Source organism: Prosopis cineraria, unplaced genomic scaffold (genome assembly GCF_029017545.1).
Source record: "Prosopis cineraria cultivar Desert tree isolate PC_DT_omini unplaced genomic scaffold, ASM2901754v1 PC4, whole genome shotgun sequence".
Lineage (NCBI taxonomy): Eukaryota > Viridiplantae > Streptophyta > Magnoliopsida > Fabales > Fabaceae > Prosopis > Prosopis cineraria.
This window is the reverse complement of record NW_026555335.1, coordinates 12,489,946-12,507,469: the sequence shown is the minus strand read 5'-3', so window position 1 is coordinate 12,507,469 and position 17,524 is coordinate 12,489,946. Positions and strand designations below refer to the sequence as shown.

Here is a 17,524-nt window from a genome sequence, read left to right as displayed (position 1 = left end):
AAAAAATTGAAAACAAGCAAGTGTGATGGGTAGGTACGTGGAAATTGGGAACTAAAAGTCAGCTCGAATTTTTTTTTTTTTTTTGGCCAGCAAAAAGTCAGTTGGAATTGAGGAACGTGTAACACAGCAAGCACAATATAATAAATTGAAAATAATCTACTGTGCTTGACATTCGTCGCTTGTGTGTTGGTGAGAGTTGAAGGATCCGATCGAATCTAGCAAGCAGTTGATGACTAGTGGCTGGTCTTCTCCTCACAATCGTCGCTTCTTCACGTGATAAACGAGAAATCATTGTACCATGACCCATAATGGGACCCACTCATCCCTATTTCTTTTTTTCTTAAACTTCATCCTTAATTAATCTATTCCATCTTATTTGAGAAGAAAACACGGATTTGAATTCACTGATTGTATAAACACATTAAATATTTATATTATTTAAATTGTCAAAATTTAAATTAATAGTTATGAATTCATACATCATTTAAAATTAATGAATAAATAACTTTATCTAAATTATTAATTTATATTTTAATAGCTCATATGATACATACACTTAATACTTATAATAAGTAAAATTTTTTGAATCTAAATGCGTGTCTTCTTATTTGGGAAGAAGACACACACCATGCAAATATGTCAATATTATTTAGGGTTTTTTTTTTTTTTCAAGTAAAAGAGGCAGTCCACTAGTGCTACCAACCTACCACTAGAATAACTAGCCATTAATCCCAATCATCCTTGTTTAGTTAAGGGAGGCAATGACAATTTAATCTTAATAAATTAATAAATAGTTAGGTTTTTATTAAAAATTTTTAATGAATAAGACGTAAATTAAATGTCAATTCAAACAGTTATAAATAGAAATTTCAATTATAATTTGAGAGTTATATTTAAAACTTAACAAATGTTTTATCTACAATTGAAATTTTAGAATTTATATTTGTTTGAATCGATATTTTTGATTAATTTTTTTTAAAATATCAAAAATCTAATCATCATTAATTTAATCTTTTGATATTTAACTGTTATTCTTCCTAACTAATTTACATCATTGTAGGCTTTAGTTGGAGAATAAATAATTTCAAACAAACTTTTAAATAATATTTGGATTGATAAATTTAATATCTCATATTCAAAATTTATGTATTTAAAATTATTTATTTGAATGGTATAAACAAATTTCAAAGAAAGAAAAAGAAAGATAAGTTGATATTCGAAGCGAAAATGAAAAGATTAGAAATGATGATTTTACATATATCCTTTAATCGATAAGGGATGAAAACAAAAGATAATTAATGAAGACACAAGAGTAATAGAGTACCAATAGTAAAAATGTGAAGAGAATGAGAAGATTGATGTGACTATAATTAACTAGGATATACAAATAATTTAAAATTATAAAGAAGTATAGTGAGAAATGAAAATTCATAGAGAAAAATTTGACATAAATCTAAACTCGAATCCATAAGCCCATTACTATGAGGGAAAGTTTGAGAGTATATGATGGAACAAAAAGAAATAGTCATTAATAGAATGGAATGGGATAGAGAGACAGGATTGAACGAAATGAAACATTTCATTATTTGGAAGTAATTTTATAAAAGAAATAAATAATTTTATTTAATTATTATTTAAGATAATTATAAAATTAATAGATTTAAATTAGATATAATTATATTTTTCAGTTTTACAATAGGGGGAGTGAAAGAGTGAGAGGAGATGAGAAGAATGGGGGTAATTTTGTAATAAACTTTTTATCTTATTATTCCATTCTTGACCTTACAAATTGAAGGGACAAGAAAAATGAGTTTAGAATGATAAGGGATAGCTTGGAAGGCTACCTCAAGTCATTCTACAATCTTTTAAAACATTCTTTCAAATAATAGTATAAGATTTCTAGCCATTTCATCCCATCCCATTCCATCTTAGGGAAAAAAAAAAACTCTCAAACATTACCTAAATCCAATACTAATTTTTTTTAACTGTAAACAAACTTTTAATCATTATCCTCTCTACTTCCCTCTTTTTTTAAAAAAGAAAAAAGAACAGGAAAATTGAATCTGATCACTATCCTCATTTATCACATTTTTGAAGAACAAGCATTAGGTTATGCTTGGAAACAAGTTAAAACCACATTCTAATAAAAATTAATAAATTTGTTTCTTCTTTTTAAAACGCAGTTGTTTTTGTTAAAATATGGTTTTAAACAATATTTAACAAAATGTTTATAAAACCAACAGTGTGGCTGTTATATTTTGTATAGGCTGGTTCGATATGAGATGCATGTACACTTTATTAATAATATGACTCATGCATGTATAGGTAATTAGATATGGGTATATAGAGAATAAGTAAAAGGGAGAATTACATCCAAGGATTTCTCAAAAGAATTATTCACTACTAATGACCACTATGAAATTGTCTGTAGTTAAAATGTTCACAAAGATTTTTTTTTTTTCGAATGCTAACTTATTGTTGATCCTTATTTTTGAATAAATTTTTTGGGATGTCCTTGATGACTCTCCCAAAATAAAAATATAAAATATGTGAAGATGAGTTTAGAGATAAGCAGATTTGAATGTATGGTACTCAATTAAAGAATGAGTTTTACACCCTTAAGCATGCAAAATGAAATGGAAACAAAAATCAAATAAAAAAATGTAGAAGATTATTTTTATCCCAAAAAGATAATGAAAATTTATTATTATTAAATAAGAAATATTTTTTAGAAAATAATAATAATAATAATGAAACCAAGTTTCAAATTTAAATATTTTACCAGCTAATAGAAAAGAGAAGAAAAAGACTGGACAAGAATTTATATGTGCTTCTCTCTCCAATAATGGATACAAATATAATCGAAAGAGCCAAATGAACAGAGGTGTTCATGCTTAATTAACAGAGTTGTTAAACCATTAACAGATTTTGCCACATCATATAAATGTTGCTACATCTTGATGATATGTCATATGAAATGGCTTTGTCAGCATTTATTTTATTCTATGAAGAATGTAAATGAATCAGCCCTCCAATATGCACTTATCTATGCACCTAATCATGTATCCTTGTACACTTGCCATGTAAACCTTTCAGTTTCTCAACATTAGTTTCCCTGACCTTCACAATAACATCAACATATGGGGGATATGGTTTACAACATTGAAAAATCAACCAAATGTAGATTGAAGTAAACTCTCCGATCACACATAACTTAGGTGCATCAATATCAACAGACTCTTTAAGATAAAGATATAAAAATCAGGCACTCTTGCATAATTTTGCATTATACTAATTCTATATTATCCAAATCTTCCTCCCAGAACACAATTTCCAAATAATCATCATTGCTTACATAGAAGCCTACAAAACTCCTCAATTATGTATCAAATTCTTGACCTCCAAAATTTCTATTCAGGTGCCTATACTTTTTTACAATGGCCAATTCCACACTGTCATTGAACCCTCTTTACCATTCTCGACTCTGCAAAATCCCTCGCAAACCCTACTGGATTTGTCGGTGACAAATTGCTCATTAGTGTCACGATGAGTTCAAGGCTTTGCCAAATCTTGCCGAGATTTTAGGTTCAAAGAATTCTCCCATATTGGGTTGCTAAAGCATATAATTTTGCATCCTTAACTCCAAGTTGTCATCATCGGCATCTAGGCGTTTGTACGTGTGGGTAGGTATGATGTGGATCCATACTTATTTTTTTTTCTAGAAAGGTTTGAGGGCTTTGGACGGAAATGAGGAAAAGATTGAAGGCTATTTTGAAACATTCATTTATCTTTCCCGAGCCATGTCAGACACGTCATTTGACAAAACTTGTGGTGGCAAAATCACCAAAAAATCACAAAAAGTAAAAAAAAAAAAAAATAATATGGCAACGTCCTTTAGTGACTTAACAGCTTTGTTAGGCAGGGAGGGTTTTGTGCATAAAAATAAAAGGTTAGGGAAGTACTTGATTAGGTTTTAAATGTTAGGGGTGCTACATGCACTTTATCCAAAGTTTATGAGGGGTTTATGTATTTTAGCCTTATTTATTTACTTAGAATTAGATTATATATGCTTTGTTTATTATTTCATTTTCTTTTTACATAACTATCTACTCACTAAGTTATGAAAATCAATAATTATGTTAGGGTAAGACTTATGTACTTAACTTTATATATTTAATATACTTATATTAAATCAAATCATGACATGTGGATCCTAATGTATTAATTTAATTACTAAAAATAATTTATTATGGAAAAGATAATTTATAAAAAATTTACATGTCTTGATTTAATTTGATACAAGCATTTTAAGTATATAAGTCTAAGAGTACAAGTTTTCCCATTATGTTATTGTTATATTACTTACAGCCTATTGGAGATTATTTGTGGTCATTATGTACTTGATTTAAATTATGATTGTCGTGATTATGTTCTTTCACTATAAATTATAGTTGCTATGACTCAATGATTGAATTTATGTACTAGTATTGTTTTTATTTTGGATTTAATAAGTCATGTAATTTAATAAATGTTGTTATTTAAATCTTTTTCATATTTTGTTTGCTTTATCATGATGTCTCATCTTGATTTCAAACGGGAGACGATTGTAGGGACAAGGGAGAGGACTATGTATTTAAGATCTCTCCAAATGACCACAAATTGAAAAGAAAATGAAACACCAAATGAACAAACTTGAAAAGTGATTGGTGCCTAAGGATCATTTGGAAAAACTACATTTCACATCTCAAAAGGACTTTTTAACTTTTGGGATGTGAAATGTTGTTTTGGAATTTTTTTTTTGGCCAAAAGCACTTTGCTAAAGTACATTTGGAGATGGGCTGAATGTAAATTTTTCAAAGCTCCATTCGGTTGCTTTTCAAACATAAATGTGGATTATCTGAGTATTAATAACTAATACCTATTTTTGTATTTGACCATATACCCTCTATTATTTTTTTCATTTTTGCTGTGCGTGAGCTCGTATTCTATCAATCCCATCTCTTTTGGCCGAGAGCTCAATCTATCTCTCTCATCTCGTTTGTCTCTCTATCATCTCTCGTTCTCATCTCCTCTGTCGTCTGGTCATAGATCGGACTTAAATCTCTCTATTACTTCCTTCCTCGAGTTTGGTTTCTTGTTTCGTCATCCTCTTGAGCTTCATCGCTTGCCATTCCAGAGAAGCTTATCGTAGTGGGCTATTGCCATCGACCTGAGTCTGTCACGGATTAAGCTCCTTTTTCAATTTGGAAGACATTTTGAAGGTGAGAGAGGAGATAAACGAGGACACCGCCAATGTAGTTGCGAAGCCATGTCCGGAAGAAGCAAGGGAAAAGGACCCATATGTAGTCGGGCAAAAGAGTTCCGAGCAAAAGGCGATTGTAGAAGTCAATGTCATCGACGAAGAGTTGACGATAGTCGCTAGGGCCGTCCATGGGAGGCACCATTGAGTTCACGAGGGAGAAGTGAACAGAAACGAAAATGAAGTCGGTTTAGAGAGTGAATGAAGACTAAGGGTCCGTTTGGATTTCAGTTGGGTATAATAGATTATAAAAATAATTGATTAAGTGGTAGATTTTAATCATAATTGATTAAGTTATAACACAATTTGTTTAGATATTATTTTTTTAAAATTAATTTTAATTTAATATATGTTAGCAAATTTTTTAAAGATTTAAAATTTAAATTTTAATAAGAAAAAAAAAGAGAAGAGAAGGGAGTTTGATTTTTTTTTTAATAAAATTTTGTGCTTTTTTATAATTTTTTTGGACCTTTTTATATAATTTCTCCAATACTTTTTTATCAGCGTTTTCGGAAAAGCTCAAAATATTGACTTTTGTAACAAAATTAATTTTAATGATTAAAATTAATTTTTTTTACTTTTTCAAGTGTTTGTCTAATAAATTAAATAATTAATTTTTTTAAAAATAAAATCGATTAAAGACGTATTTAAACGGGCATTAAAGAGGTGGAGTGAAACACAATAAAATAATACACCGTCGCTTTCGTGGGCTTAGTCCAGAGGGAATCGTACCAAATCTTAGATTCTTTTTTTTTTTTTTCCTCTCAAACAATTAAAAATTCTCTTCCCATAATTATCAGCGCCAGAATCACCACCATTAATAGGGCTCCAGCACACGTGGCCCCATGGTCATGGTAGGATTTTTGAGCACCCAACTATGACTACTAGAAGGCTAGACCCCTAAATTCACTCGATAAACATATGCAAAATATTTGTTATTATTTTTATTGGAGAAAAACATTTATAACTAAAAAAATTACATAAAAAAGTATACCTTTAATCATTCACCGCCCCTTAAAAATAAAAATGGAGGTAATCAAAGATACAAAAGTTTGAATATAAATTCTACAACAACATAGCAAAATAATCAACGTGAATATTAAAATTTTTATTAAAATGGTGAATAAATAAGCTCTAATTCTTACAATTTATTACATAATTTTTTTCAATATTAAGTTCTATATTTTTATTCTTATTATTTAACATTTTAAATTTTATGTTATTTTAAATTTGTTTCACATTTTTTAAACATTTCTAATATATTATATTTGTATAATAAAATTATAAATTATCATAAATTAATATCTTTTTTGGTCATTGCATATTCAAAAATATATTTTAAAAGCACAAATTTTTATTAATCTAAACAACTTTTAGTTTATCAAACTAATTTTTTAAAAAATATATCTAAATATAAATTTCATTACAACAACCGACTTCTACTAAACTAACTTTTGCTAAATGAACTTTTATTAAACTAATTTTTGATAAACTACAAACCAAATACATACTAAGTCTTCGGTCAATTTTCATTTTATCCATCTGTTAAATCAAAAAGCCTATTTGTAACCGCCTAGTTTGGTGAAAATTAATGATTATAATGAAATTTATATTTGAATATATTTTTTTAAAAAAATTAGTGTCATAAATTAAGAGTTATTTGAAAAATATAATCCGGTCCGCAGTTGGCGGCTTGTGAGCACATTTGTAGGGGACATAGCTTTCATTGAGACTTGAATTGATGTTGCATACAAGGAGAAAACACATTTTGAAAAACAATTTGTTTTACCTAGAGGGTTGGATTTAGCATAATAAACTAGTCCTTCACAACATGAGAAATTAAGCTTTAAATCTCTATGAGCAATAAAAAAGAAATAAAAAATTGCTCTTTTATTATTTTAATATGAGATAATATAACTTTTAATCTTTCAAGTTTATTATAGTTATTGATTTTGTCTCTCAAATTTAATTCTTTTTCGTGGTCTTTGGTTTTTCAAATTTAATTGTCACCAATTTAATCCCTCAAGTTTACTTTGATTATCAATTTAGTTCTTATCATTTAAAAAATGATGTTACATTGTTAAAAATTACTGATATGGAGAAAATAATATAACAAAACACAATATAAGGAATTATATTGATAAAAATCAAGCTAATGGAAGGATTAATTTGTTCTCTCTTTTTTTGGCACTAATGTTAATTTGTTCTCATTTAGTTATATATATTTGTCAACTTATCAACATATTAAGTTAATTTAAGGGTTAACTTATTCTCATTTAACTACATGTGTGTGTGTGTGTGAAATTGTCAATATTTTCCATCCGGTCATATTTATAAGACATCTTTTAGAAGTAATTTTTAATTCAAAATATAGGACACCTTATAGTAATGAGATCACTCTTTTTAATTTCATCCCTTCTTAATTAGCATGAAGGTATTTAGTATAATTATATTATTATTTAAAATTAAAGATAATAATGAAAGTACATCTTACTTTTTTATACTATCAAGAAAAAATTAACTTTCCTTAATATACCTGAAAAGGTTAAAAGTGTTATATAATAAAGATCGAAGGGAGTATACTTTAAAATTTAAATTACTCACATGATAATTTTAAAAAAAATATTAGGGAATAAAATTAATAAAAATTAAACTTGATGAACAAAATTAATAATTGAGAAAAAAAATGAGAGACTAAAAATTTCATTATTCCTTTTAACATGAACATGCTACAAATTTTAAAATAATTTATGCGGAAGTAAAAAAGTTTTTTTGTGAAATAAAATAAATTTTTGTTTATATTTAAGTATAAATATGAAAAAAATTATAAAATAAAAAAATTATTATTTTTTATTTTCTAAATACTAAAGATATGCACGGGGAATAAAATTATATTTGTTTATACTTTTATTGTTATTATTATTCACTTGTAATTACTTATACAATTCTATATAAATCTCACCTTAATATTTAACTTCTATTGATGTTATCTCCTATTTGATTGGAAAACAGAAGGGATGAGGGATCCATTTTAATAAGTTCAATTTAAAAAAAAACAGAGAGAGAAAGTAGCTTATGAAATTTTTAATTAATTTTACTTACAATATCTTCTTAATCTTTTTTTTGCTAGACAATATATTCTTAATCTTATTTGTATTAAAAATTTTCAATTCTATTTATTCTTTTTTATAAATTAAATCCACTAAAATCTTCAGTCCTCTTTATTCTCCTATAATCAAATTGAAAATTTATGTTCTTTCACACGGGTATAAAATCTAATTAAAAGTATTTATAATATTGACAAGATTAAGGAAAATCAAGTGAAAACTTTTACCTCATTTTTCAATTTTTAAAATCAAACTCATTAAAATTCTCCCTCTTCTCCCTTCATATTCAATTTTTATTAAGTAAAAATTATTTTTTAATTTTAAAAAATAATACTATTTAAAAAAAATTATAGTGATAATTTTTTTTAAAAAATATAATAGTGTCTAGAAGGTATAAAAATAAATAATTTCTATTCATCATGAAGTGCACGGGATGGCTTTAGTGATTGTAAGATAAAAATAGACAACAGGTTATTTTATTTTAAAATTTTTTATTTTAGCCATTCACAAATATAGACAGCATTTTATATTACTATATAAACTGTTATGCCTATGAAAATTCACAAATATTTTAGAATTTTTTTCTTTCATATTGTATAAACAACTTGTCTTATGTTAAAATTTAATATCAGGTGCATATTAAGAATATAAATAACAATTTATTTTATACCCACATAAATTTTTTAGAATATATTAATATAACCTATTAAAAAAAAAGTAATTTCTTGTTCTATTCACATACAAATTATTTCAAGATGTGTAATCATCACATAAATTAAAATGTAAATAACTTTTGTTTTGTTTTGAATTTATTACCTTATGCACATAAAACCACTAGTTTTATTTGAATATTTTTTATTCTAGTGTTATTAAAAATATAAATAATATCTTATTTCATTTAAAAATATTTCACCCCGCACAAATTAAAATCAAAATAATAACTTTTTCAATTTAATAATTTTTTACCCATACATATTAAAAATTTGTTATTTTTTAACAATTAAAAATATGAACAGGAAATTATTTCATTACATACTTTAATACCTTGTATAAATTAAAAATATAAACAATAAATTATTTTACTTGAAATTTTTTATTAGGTATAAATTAAATTTCATACATAAAAAATTTTCTTTAGGTTGAACACATACCTTTGCTTATAATTATACGTAATTAAAATCCAAAAAAAAAATTTGTATAGCTTAAGTTCCAACTTAAGATTTTTTGTAAATTAAAATCCCAACTTCTCCCTACTAGATATAATTTTTTTAAAAAATTAAAAAATGGAAAAAATTGTTTAAATGGTACTGGAGGGGGTTGGTTTCTCTCCATTTCCCACTTTCTCCACTTCCATCTCAACCATAGATTTTTTTTTGAATGGTTGAGATTTAATATTTTATAAAATTAATTTTTTTTATTTTTAATTATAATCTTACGTCTTGAAGTGTAGTTTAGATAAAATAATTTTTATCTTAAATTTATTTATTTATTTTTCATCTAGTGGACATTGTTTAACTTGAAAGGAAATGTACAAACAAAAAAATGATTAACGACACAATGTTCATAAATATACAACACAATGTCCATCAATCCTCAACATAGTGAACATATATAAACCAATGTTTATACAATATAAAATTCATAATGAATAATATACTTTCATTGAAACAACATAGTTTAAGTTAATATCCACTGAATATGTTATATATTTATGAATATTATGTTAAAAATTTGTAGATATCATGTTGTATATATATGAACAAGAACAATCTATGAAGATGAGGGTAAATGAATCTTTTTTTTTTCATAATAAAATTGTCAATAGTGGCCAATTTTCCGTTGTTTCTTAGTTTCGATCCAATTAAGTCTGATGTATTGTTTCAAAACCATGACATGTGATTTATTTCGAGAGGTTACGAATAATATAAATAGCATGAATGATTGATTTCTCAAACTATGTGCAACGCAAAAAATGATGGAGGATTCCCACGAAATAGCTGTAGGGTAATCACCTTTATTGAAAGAAAAATTAATTGTGTTATTTACGAATTGAATTGCAAGAGACAATAAAGTTTTGTCTCCCAAATTCACCTTAATTATTAATTTGGTTCTTCAAATTTTGCCCTTATCAATTACTCTTTTTGGTCCAAAATATAAATATAAATAGTTTTTGAAAAAAGATTTGCAAATTAATAAAGTCTCCATTGTCATAAAAATATACTCCCTCCGTTTTTTAATGTAAGAGAAACTAGCATATTTTTCATTATTTTTATTTATAAGCAAAGCTATAAATTTCAAGAAGCATTTATTACATTTTTTTCTTAATTGTCCCTCATATATTCATTGATTATTTTTCCTGTATAAATTTGTTTCATTAATTGAAGTGATAATTTAGTTCAATTTCTTTAATTTCATACATACTCCAATTTTTTAAATTTGTTACACTGCGTTTGGAGTAATTATTATACTTAATTAATTTTTTAAATTATGTAAATTAGCTATTTTTTATATTTGAAAACAGAGGGAGTATATTGTTTTTTCCTTTTATTCATAATCCCATTTACCAATACATTATACAGTGAGTAAGAGATACATTTACATATATATTTAGGTTAATAAATACAAAGGATAAAATAAGAAAAAAAAATTTACATATACTATATTTCTTATATTTTAAATTAAGATTAGTTGAAGTGAAATGCTTATATTTTGGATCAAAAGGAACAAGTCCTTAAGGTTTCATAATTATATATAATTAGTTTTTATAATTTGAAGGAAATGAATGATAAATTACAACAAGTAGTGGAATAAATTATGCTTGTGAGCAAAGGTGAATGATTCTTCAATATTTTTGTTGAAGATATGTAATCCTAGACACGTGGTGTGATTGTGTACAATTATACAAATTTAGAGAAAATTACTCTAAGGTATCACTGAAAACAATTAATTACTCCTAAATTCATTAATTGTATTATCATTCCCTTAAATTCAGTTATTAATAGACCCGAGAGTAATTAATTGTATAGAGTGGGATTTGTATGTAATTCACTCTAAAATTTAAGGCACTTAATTCATAAACATTGAACTTCAAAAATGAAATTAATATTTGAGCTAAATTTAAGGGATTAACAATTTCAATAACAAACATGAAAACACTGAATATATATATCCAGCACTGCAGTCATCTTCATATTTTTAGTTAAAAGTTATTTTCATGCCTTTATGGTGAACACGTAATGAAATTAGTTAGGGTATTTCAAATATAAAATTACACGTGAATTATAAAAATTCCCCATATGTTTGTTTCTAGACCATCAGTCCCAGGATTTAATCCATAATAATAATAATAATAATAATAATAATAATAATAATAATAATAATAATAAAACGCGCAAACATAATTTAGTTAGTGGCTTCCAATAAGAAGAAATCACGTCATGAGCATTCAAATTTTGACTCAACCATTTTGGTCGAATCCTACCAAATAATTCACGTTCCAGATATGATGAATTAAAACGATGACGTCGGACCACATTTCTTAATGTTACCGGAAAAATAGCTGGCAAAGAAATCTATTTAACCAAACTAAAATTGACCAAGAGATGCACTTGTCGTTTAAACCGTATTTTGGAGGTTTGAATTTTATGGAGAACTTTCTAGGTAAATTATTTGGTCCTTACTATAAGGATCATGGAAGGTTATACTTTACCCTCCATTCAATATAATTTTAAATTTACAACCCTTTCAATTTTCTCTTCATTCAAAAAATAATATTAAAAAAATATCATTAATAAAATTTTATTTTTATTAAATTATTTTATATTTAAAACAATAAAATGTCATTAATGTTGTCTTATAATTTGAAATAAATGGAGTAATTTAGTCGGGAGAGATTTGTTTATTGCTCTTAGTATCTCCCGGATGATATTCTCTGTTATTAACAAAGTTTACTCCTTAATCTTTATACTTGCCAAAAGATTAATTTGTTTACGCACATTTTAATTTTCTCAATTTCATAGCAGCGCGTGTGCGTGTGCGTGCGTGTGTGTGAGTAAATTATCAGTGGCAAAGGATGTAAATTAAAGTGAAGTGAAGACGGCCCCACCAGATGGTTCGCTGCCAATGAGACCTTCGACAGGATTTCTCCGCGCCGCGTCAAGGGTTGTGATCTGTGACTGTGATCCCAATCCTCGTCCATGTAATAAATATGCGATTCATGCACAAGGTCAAGCCAGAAATGCTTATCAAATGTTGTATTTATTATGCAATCATTACCTTGGGTTTCTGTAATCTTGACATTGGATGGGCTCTCTCCCTCATTCTTTACTTATTTTGTTTTTAAAAATAATAAAATTTATAGTCCTTTAACCATGCACAATCCATCTTTATGGTGTTAATTCTCCTTCAAACCACAAAAATTAATTATGTATGATTATGAAATTTTAGGAACTTGTAATAAAGATTAAACTTCAATGATCAAATCAATAATTAAAATAAATTAGGAAGACCAAAGGTTTTATTATTTCCTTTTATCTTATTTTAAACATGAATTTTTTTTAAGTTAAAAAATCCTACCTGCAGCTGACAAATAATAATAATAATAATAATAATAATAATAATAATACAAGAGATTGGTCAGAATGTTACAATATGGGATTTAGAAACAAAGATAAATTCTGGATATTGGATAAATTAGGTAAATTGTTCAATTATGTCTAAAAAAATGTATTACTTTCTTTCTAATTTCTTCTTGTCCAAACCTTCAGTTATAATAATGAAAGTTGATAGAGATGAGAAATTAAAATGCAAAATATTTGACAAACTTGGTTTAAAGTCTTTATGGAGTGCTATAAATAATAGAATGGTTCAACAAAAAAAAAAATTATTTCATTCCATTAATTTCGCACAATACATTCTAGACCCACTATATAAGCGTTGCTTTTTGATCACACAATGTATAGAATACAATCTCTAATGCTCACTGTGAGCGAGCTGCATCATTACGTTGGCTATTTACATGTTTAAATTAAAGGGGACGTTTCAAAATAAATAATATATCTCATCTTATGCCCAAACATTCACATATGAAGACTGAATAGATAACGATTATCCGATTGAGTATTTGTTAAAGACAAAGCAGTAGCTGCAATATGTTTTGAACTCAATCCTGCTATTTGAATCTGATCTGTATGAGATCCATGGTCGATGTATCTGTCTGGTAGTGTCATGGCTCGCCACTACACCAATTCAACAAATTTCTCAATTATTGTCCAGGCTAGCACACCATTAAATGATAATGTGAAAACAGATAAGAAAATATAACTTTTTAGTCCCTAGACATTGAAACTAAACAACTCAATCCACATAAGTAATTAATTCAAAAACTACAATGTCTGAGTTGTACTAAGTTGAAATTCAAGAAGTAAAAGTTATATTATCTTAATACAGAAAGAAGAAAATATTTGATTTATGGGGTTACCTTGAGATTTCCATCAAGCAGTCCATTCAAGCCTAGGAACTGACAAGCATGAGAGCCAAACCCTCCAATGGATCCTTCTTCAACAGTGATGAGAACCTCATGCTCTCTAGCTAGCTGCTTCATCAATTCTCCATCCACAGGCTTACAAAACCTGGCATCAACCACGGTGGTTGAGATGCCTTGATCTTCAAGAAGCTTTGCTGCTTCCACACAGCTCTGAACAATTGTTCCATATCCCACAAGTGCCACTCTACTTCCCTCCTTCAATACCCTTCCCTTTCCAACCTGCATTCATTTGAAGTGACAATCATTTCAAGTACTGACAATCATTTAAAGTCTCTCCGTAACTAGTTTAGATGAATTAGGTACCTCTAGTGGGTTGCCCTTGTTGTTTGATGGAAGAAGGGTCCCTCTGCCATTTCCTCTTGGATACCTGAAACAGCTAGGGCGGTCATCTATGGCAGCAGCAGTGGCCACCATGTGCATGAGCTCGGTTTCATCGGAAGGCGCCATAACCACCATGTTTGGCAGACAAGCCATGAATGTTGTGTCAAAGGCTCCACAATGAGTTGGACCATCAGCACCGACCAGCCCAGCTCTGTCCACTGCAAATCTCACTGGAAGCCTTTGAAGGTCCACATCATGTGCTACCTGCAAAAGTCAGCATCACAAAGCCTAAGTTAACATAGAGATGAATAAGAATTTGCAGGAGTTAATAATTCCAAGAGTTTCACAAAATTGTATTACCTGATCGAAACCTCTTTGCAGAAAAGTAGAGTAAATTGCACAAAAAGGCTTGAGGCCTTCAGCTGCAAGTCCGGCAGCAAAGGTAACTGCATGTTGCTCGGCTATCCCAACATCAAAACATCTTTCAGGGAATCTCTGTTGGAATAAGTTAAGTCCCGTGCCTCCTCCCATTGCAGCATGGATAGCAACAATTTTATCATCAGCCTCAGCTTCTGCTATTAGAGACTCTGCAAAGTATTGAGTGTAAGAGCGAGTGCTTGTTTTGGACTTCGTTTGCTTCCCTGACTTGGGATCAAACTTCACAACACCTGCATGAACAGAACAGTACCATTAATTAAGCTTATTGTTTGAATTATGATCATAATATGCAGAACTCTTAGAGGATAGGAAGAGCGCAATACCGTGCATCTTGTCTGCTGCTGCTTCAGCAGGTGCATACCCTTTGCCTTTCTCAGTGATGACATGAATCAGAACTGGTCCCATGTTTGGCATGTCCTTGACTTTCTTCAGAACATGGACAAGGTCTTCCACATTATGGCCATCCACAGGACCAATATAATAAAGCCCAAGCTCTTCAAACAAACAAGCACCTGAACCACCCACTATTCCTCTCATATAGGTATCCAATTTTGCAGCAATATCATGTGCTTGGCCGCCAATTTGCTTGGTGATGCCCTGTTGTTTTTGCCGCCAAATATTAGCCTCAGAACTTATAGAAAGACACGTGAGATAAAGATAAAAGGCCAGTCACATGGGTGGAGCCATCATGTTTCACATACTATGATACTACTGTTGACTAGCGTAAATTAAATTTCTCTCAATCATATAATGATTGTGGGGATATATACCTTTGCAGCCTCACGTAGTTGATGGAACTTTCTGCTGGTTTGTAGTCTTGTGAGGGCTTTGCTTAGTGCGCCGACCGGAGGAGCAGGACCGTCGACGGTGGCGGTAGGAAGGGAAACTTGTTCGTTGTCGTTTAAGATTATGATAAGATTGGTGTCGAGGAAACCAGCGTTGTTCATCGCCTCATATGCTTGTCCCGCCGTCATGGCTCCATCACCTATCACTGCAACCACTTGGTTCTCCTTGCTCATCAAGTCCCTTGCAACCGCCATCCCTGAATTACCCACAGAATATAAATTTTAACATAGAACATCAATCAACATATGCGCGCGCGCGCACAAAATGTGCCGGAATGAGGAGCTATGTTCTGGAAACGGCGGAGAGTACAAATGGGCGAAGAGCTGTGGATATGTACCTAAGGCGGCTGAAATGCTAGTGGAACTGTGACCAACTCCGAAGGCATCGTGAACACTCTCGTCTCTCTTGGGGAATCCTGCGAGTCCACTGGTTTGCCGAATGGTATGCATTCTGGATCTTCTTCCTGTCAAAATCTTATGAGCGTACGCCTGATGACCGACGTCCCAGATGATCTTGTCTTGAGGAGAGTTGAAAACATGGTGGAGTGCAACGGTCAGCTCCGCCACGCCGAGGCTGGAGCTCAGATGGCCTCCTGTCTTTGAGACACTGTGAACAATCTCTTCTCTCAGTTCATCGGCAAGCGACCCAAGCTCCTGATTTCCCAGATCATGATCATGTTCAATTTACAGTTCACGTTGCAGAGAAATAAGAGAGGACGATTAGTTAATTTCTTTACCTGAAGGGATAGATTCTTCATGTGAATGGGGTAATTGACAGTGTCCAACATCGGAGTAGAAGGCTTCTCTCCTGAGAAATTCAGAGTCTTATTCGTCAACTTTCTTGTTTCCAAGGGTTTCTTCCCCACTGGGCTCTCTTGATCCTCACCGACGACACTGCCTCCTCCTGCTGCAGCCACGGTCACTGATCTGTTCATCTGAAAATCAACCAGAGAACAAAAATGTCATCATCTCAGACTCCATTAATAACAACGACGAAAAATTTGCTTGGGATGATTGATCTGGTCTTAATCATACCCTTTGAGGGTTAGTTGCGGAAATTCTGGTGGTTCGGCGTGAAAGAGTAGTGGAGGAGCTGGAGGAGTTATCCTGAGAATGTAGCAAGGGAAGGAAACTAGTGCCAAGAACGGAGGAAGCCATTGTTGAGAGGTTGAGAGGAAGAGATTAAGAGGACAGCTTGTGCTATATTATGTGTTGAGGAAGAAGAAGAGTAAGTCAGTGCTTGAGAATATGAATGAAGGTGATGGGCAGAAGGCAGGTTTCTGGGGAATTTATAGAACTGAATTTTTGCATTGTTTACAACCGTTTGACGTCACTTGTATTATATGTACGACTAAATTTTCAATGATAATTGAATGGAATGGAAGAATGATAGTTGGGTAACCTTAAATTAATAGCATTTTGGTCTTTAATGGTTTTTAAAACAAAATAAATTGAAAATATATATCAATTTAAATTACAAATTCAAAAGTTTTAATTGTAAATAAATATTTAAGTATTAAATTTAAATGAAAATCTTAGATTATAATAAGAATTTTTATTTATGACTATTTAAATTAATATTTATAATTTATTTTTTTAAAATTTTGTCAGGATTTAACTATTAATAATTCATCTTTTCGGAACTTAATTGCAATTTTTCTTAATTGAAAGCTAAATATTTACTTCCTCCAAACCATAATATATCAGAAGCCATGCTAATATATCAAACATAGATCATTGGATAAGTTTTATATACATTTATTAAATTTTCAATTAAATCTTAAATTTTTTATTGCAAAATATATTTACTTTATTATTTCACTCAAGTAATTAATTGAACAGATCATAAATGACGTAGTGCACTCGATCTTTTTAAGTATTTCTCATCAATGATAATGTTCTAAATAAATCAAGTGTTATACTTATTCAATTCAAGAGTATGATAAAAAAAATGTGAAATATTTTATAA

General features: G+C 29.5%; 1 protein-coding gene across 1 annotated transcript; it reads right to left on the bottom strand.

The window, feature by feature from the left end:
* Positions 1-13,403: 13,403 nt before the first annotated feature.
* LOC129310145 (probable 1-deoxy-D-xylulose-5-phosphate synthase 2, chloroplastic) lies at positions 13,404-16,408 on the bottom strand. Its single transcript, XM_054952011.1, has 8 exons — positions 16,293-16,408; positions 15,894-16,209; positions 15,481-15,752; positions 15,034-15,307; positions 14,633-14,940; positions 14,255-14,536; positions 13,886-14,170; positions 13,404-13,643 (listed from the first exon to the last, which is right to left on the bottom strand). The coding sequence occupies exons 1-8, from the start codon at positions 16,341-16,343 to the stop codon at positions 13,485-13,487; spliced, it is 1,947 nt and encodes a 648-aa protein (XP_054807986.1). The 5' UTR covers positions 16,344-16,408; the 3' UTR covers positions 13,404-13,484.
* Positions 16,409-17,524: the final 1,116 nt, after the last annotated feature.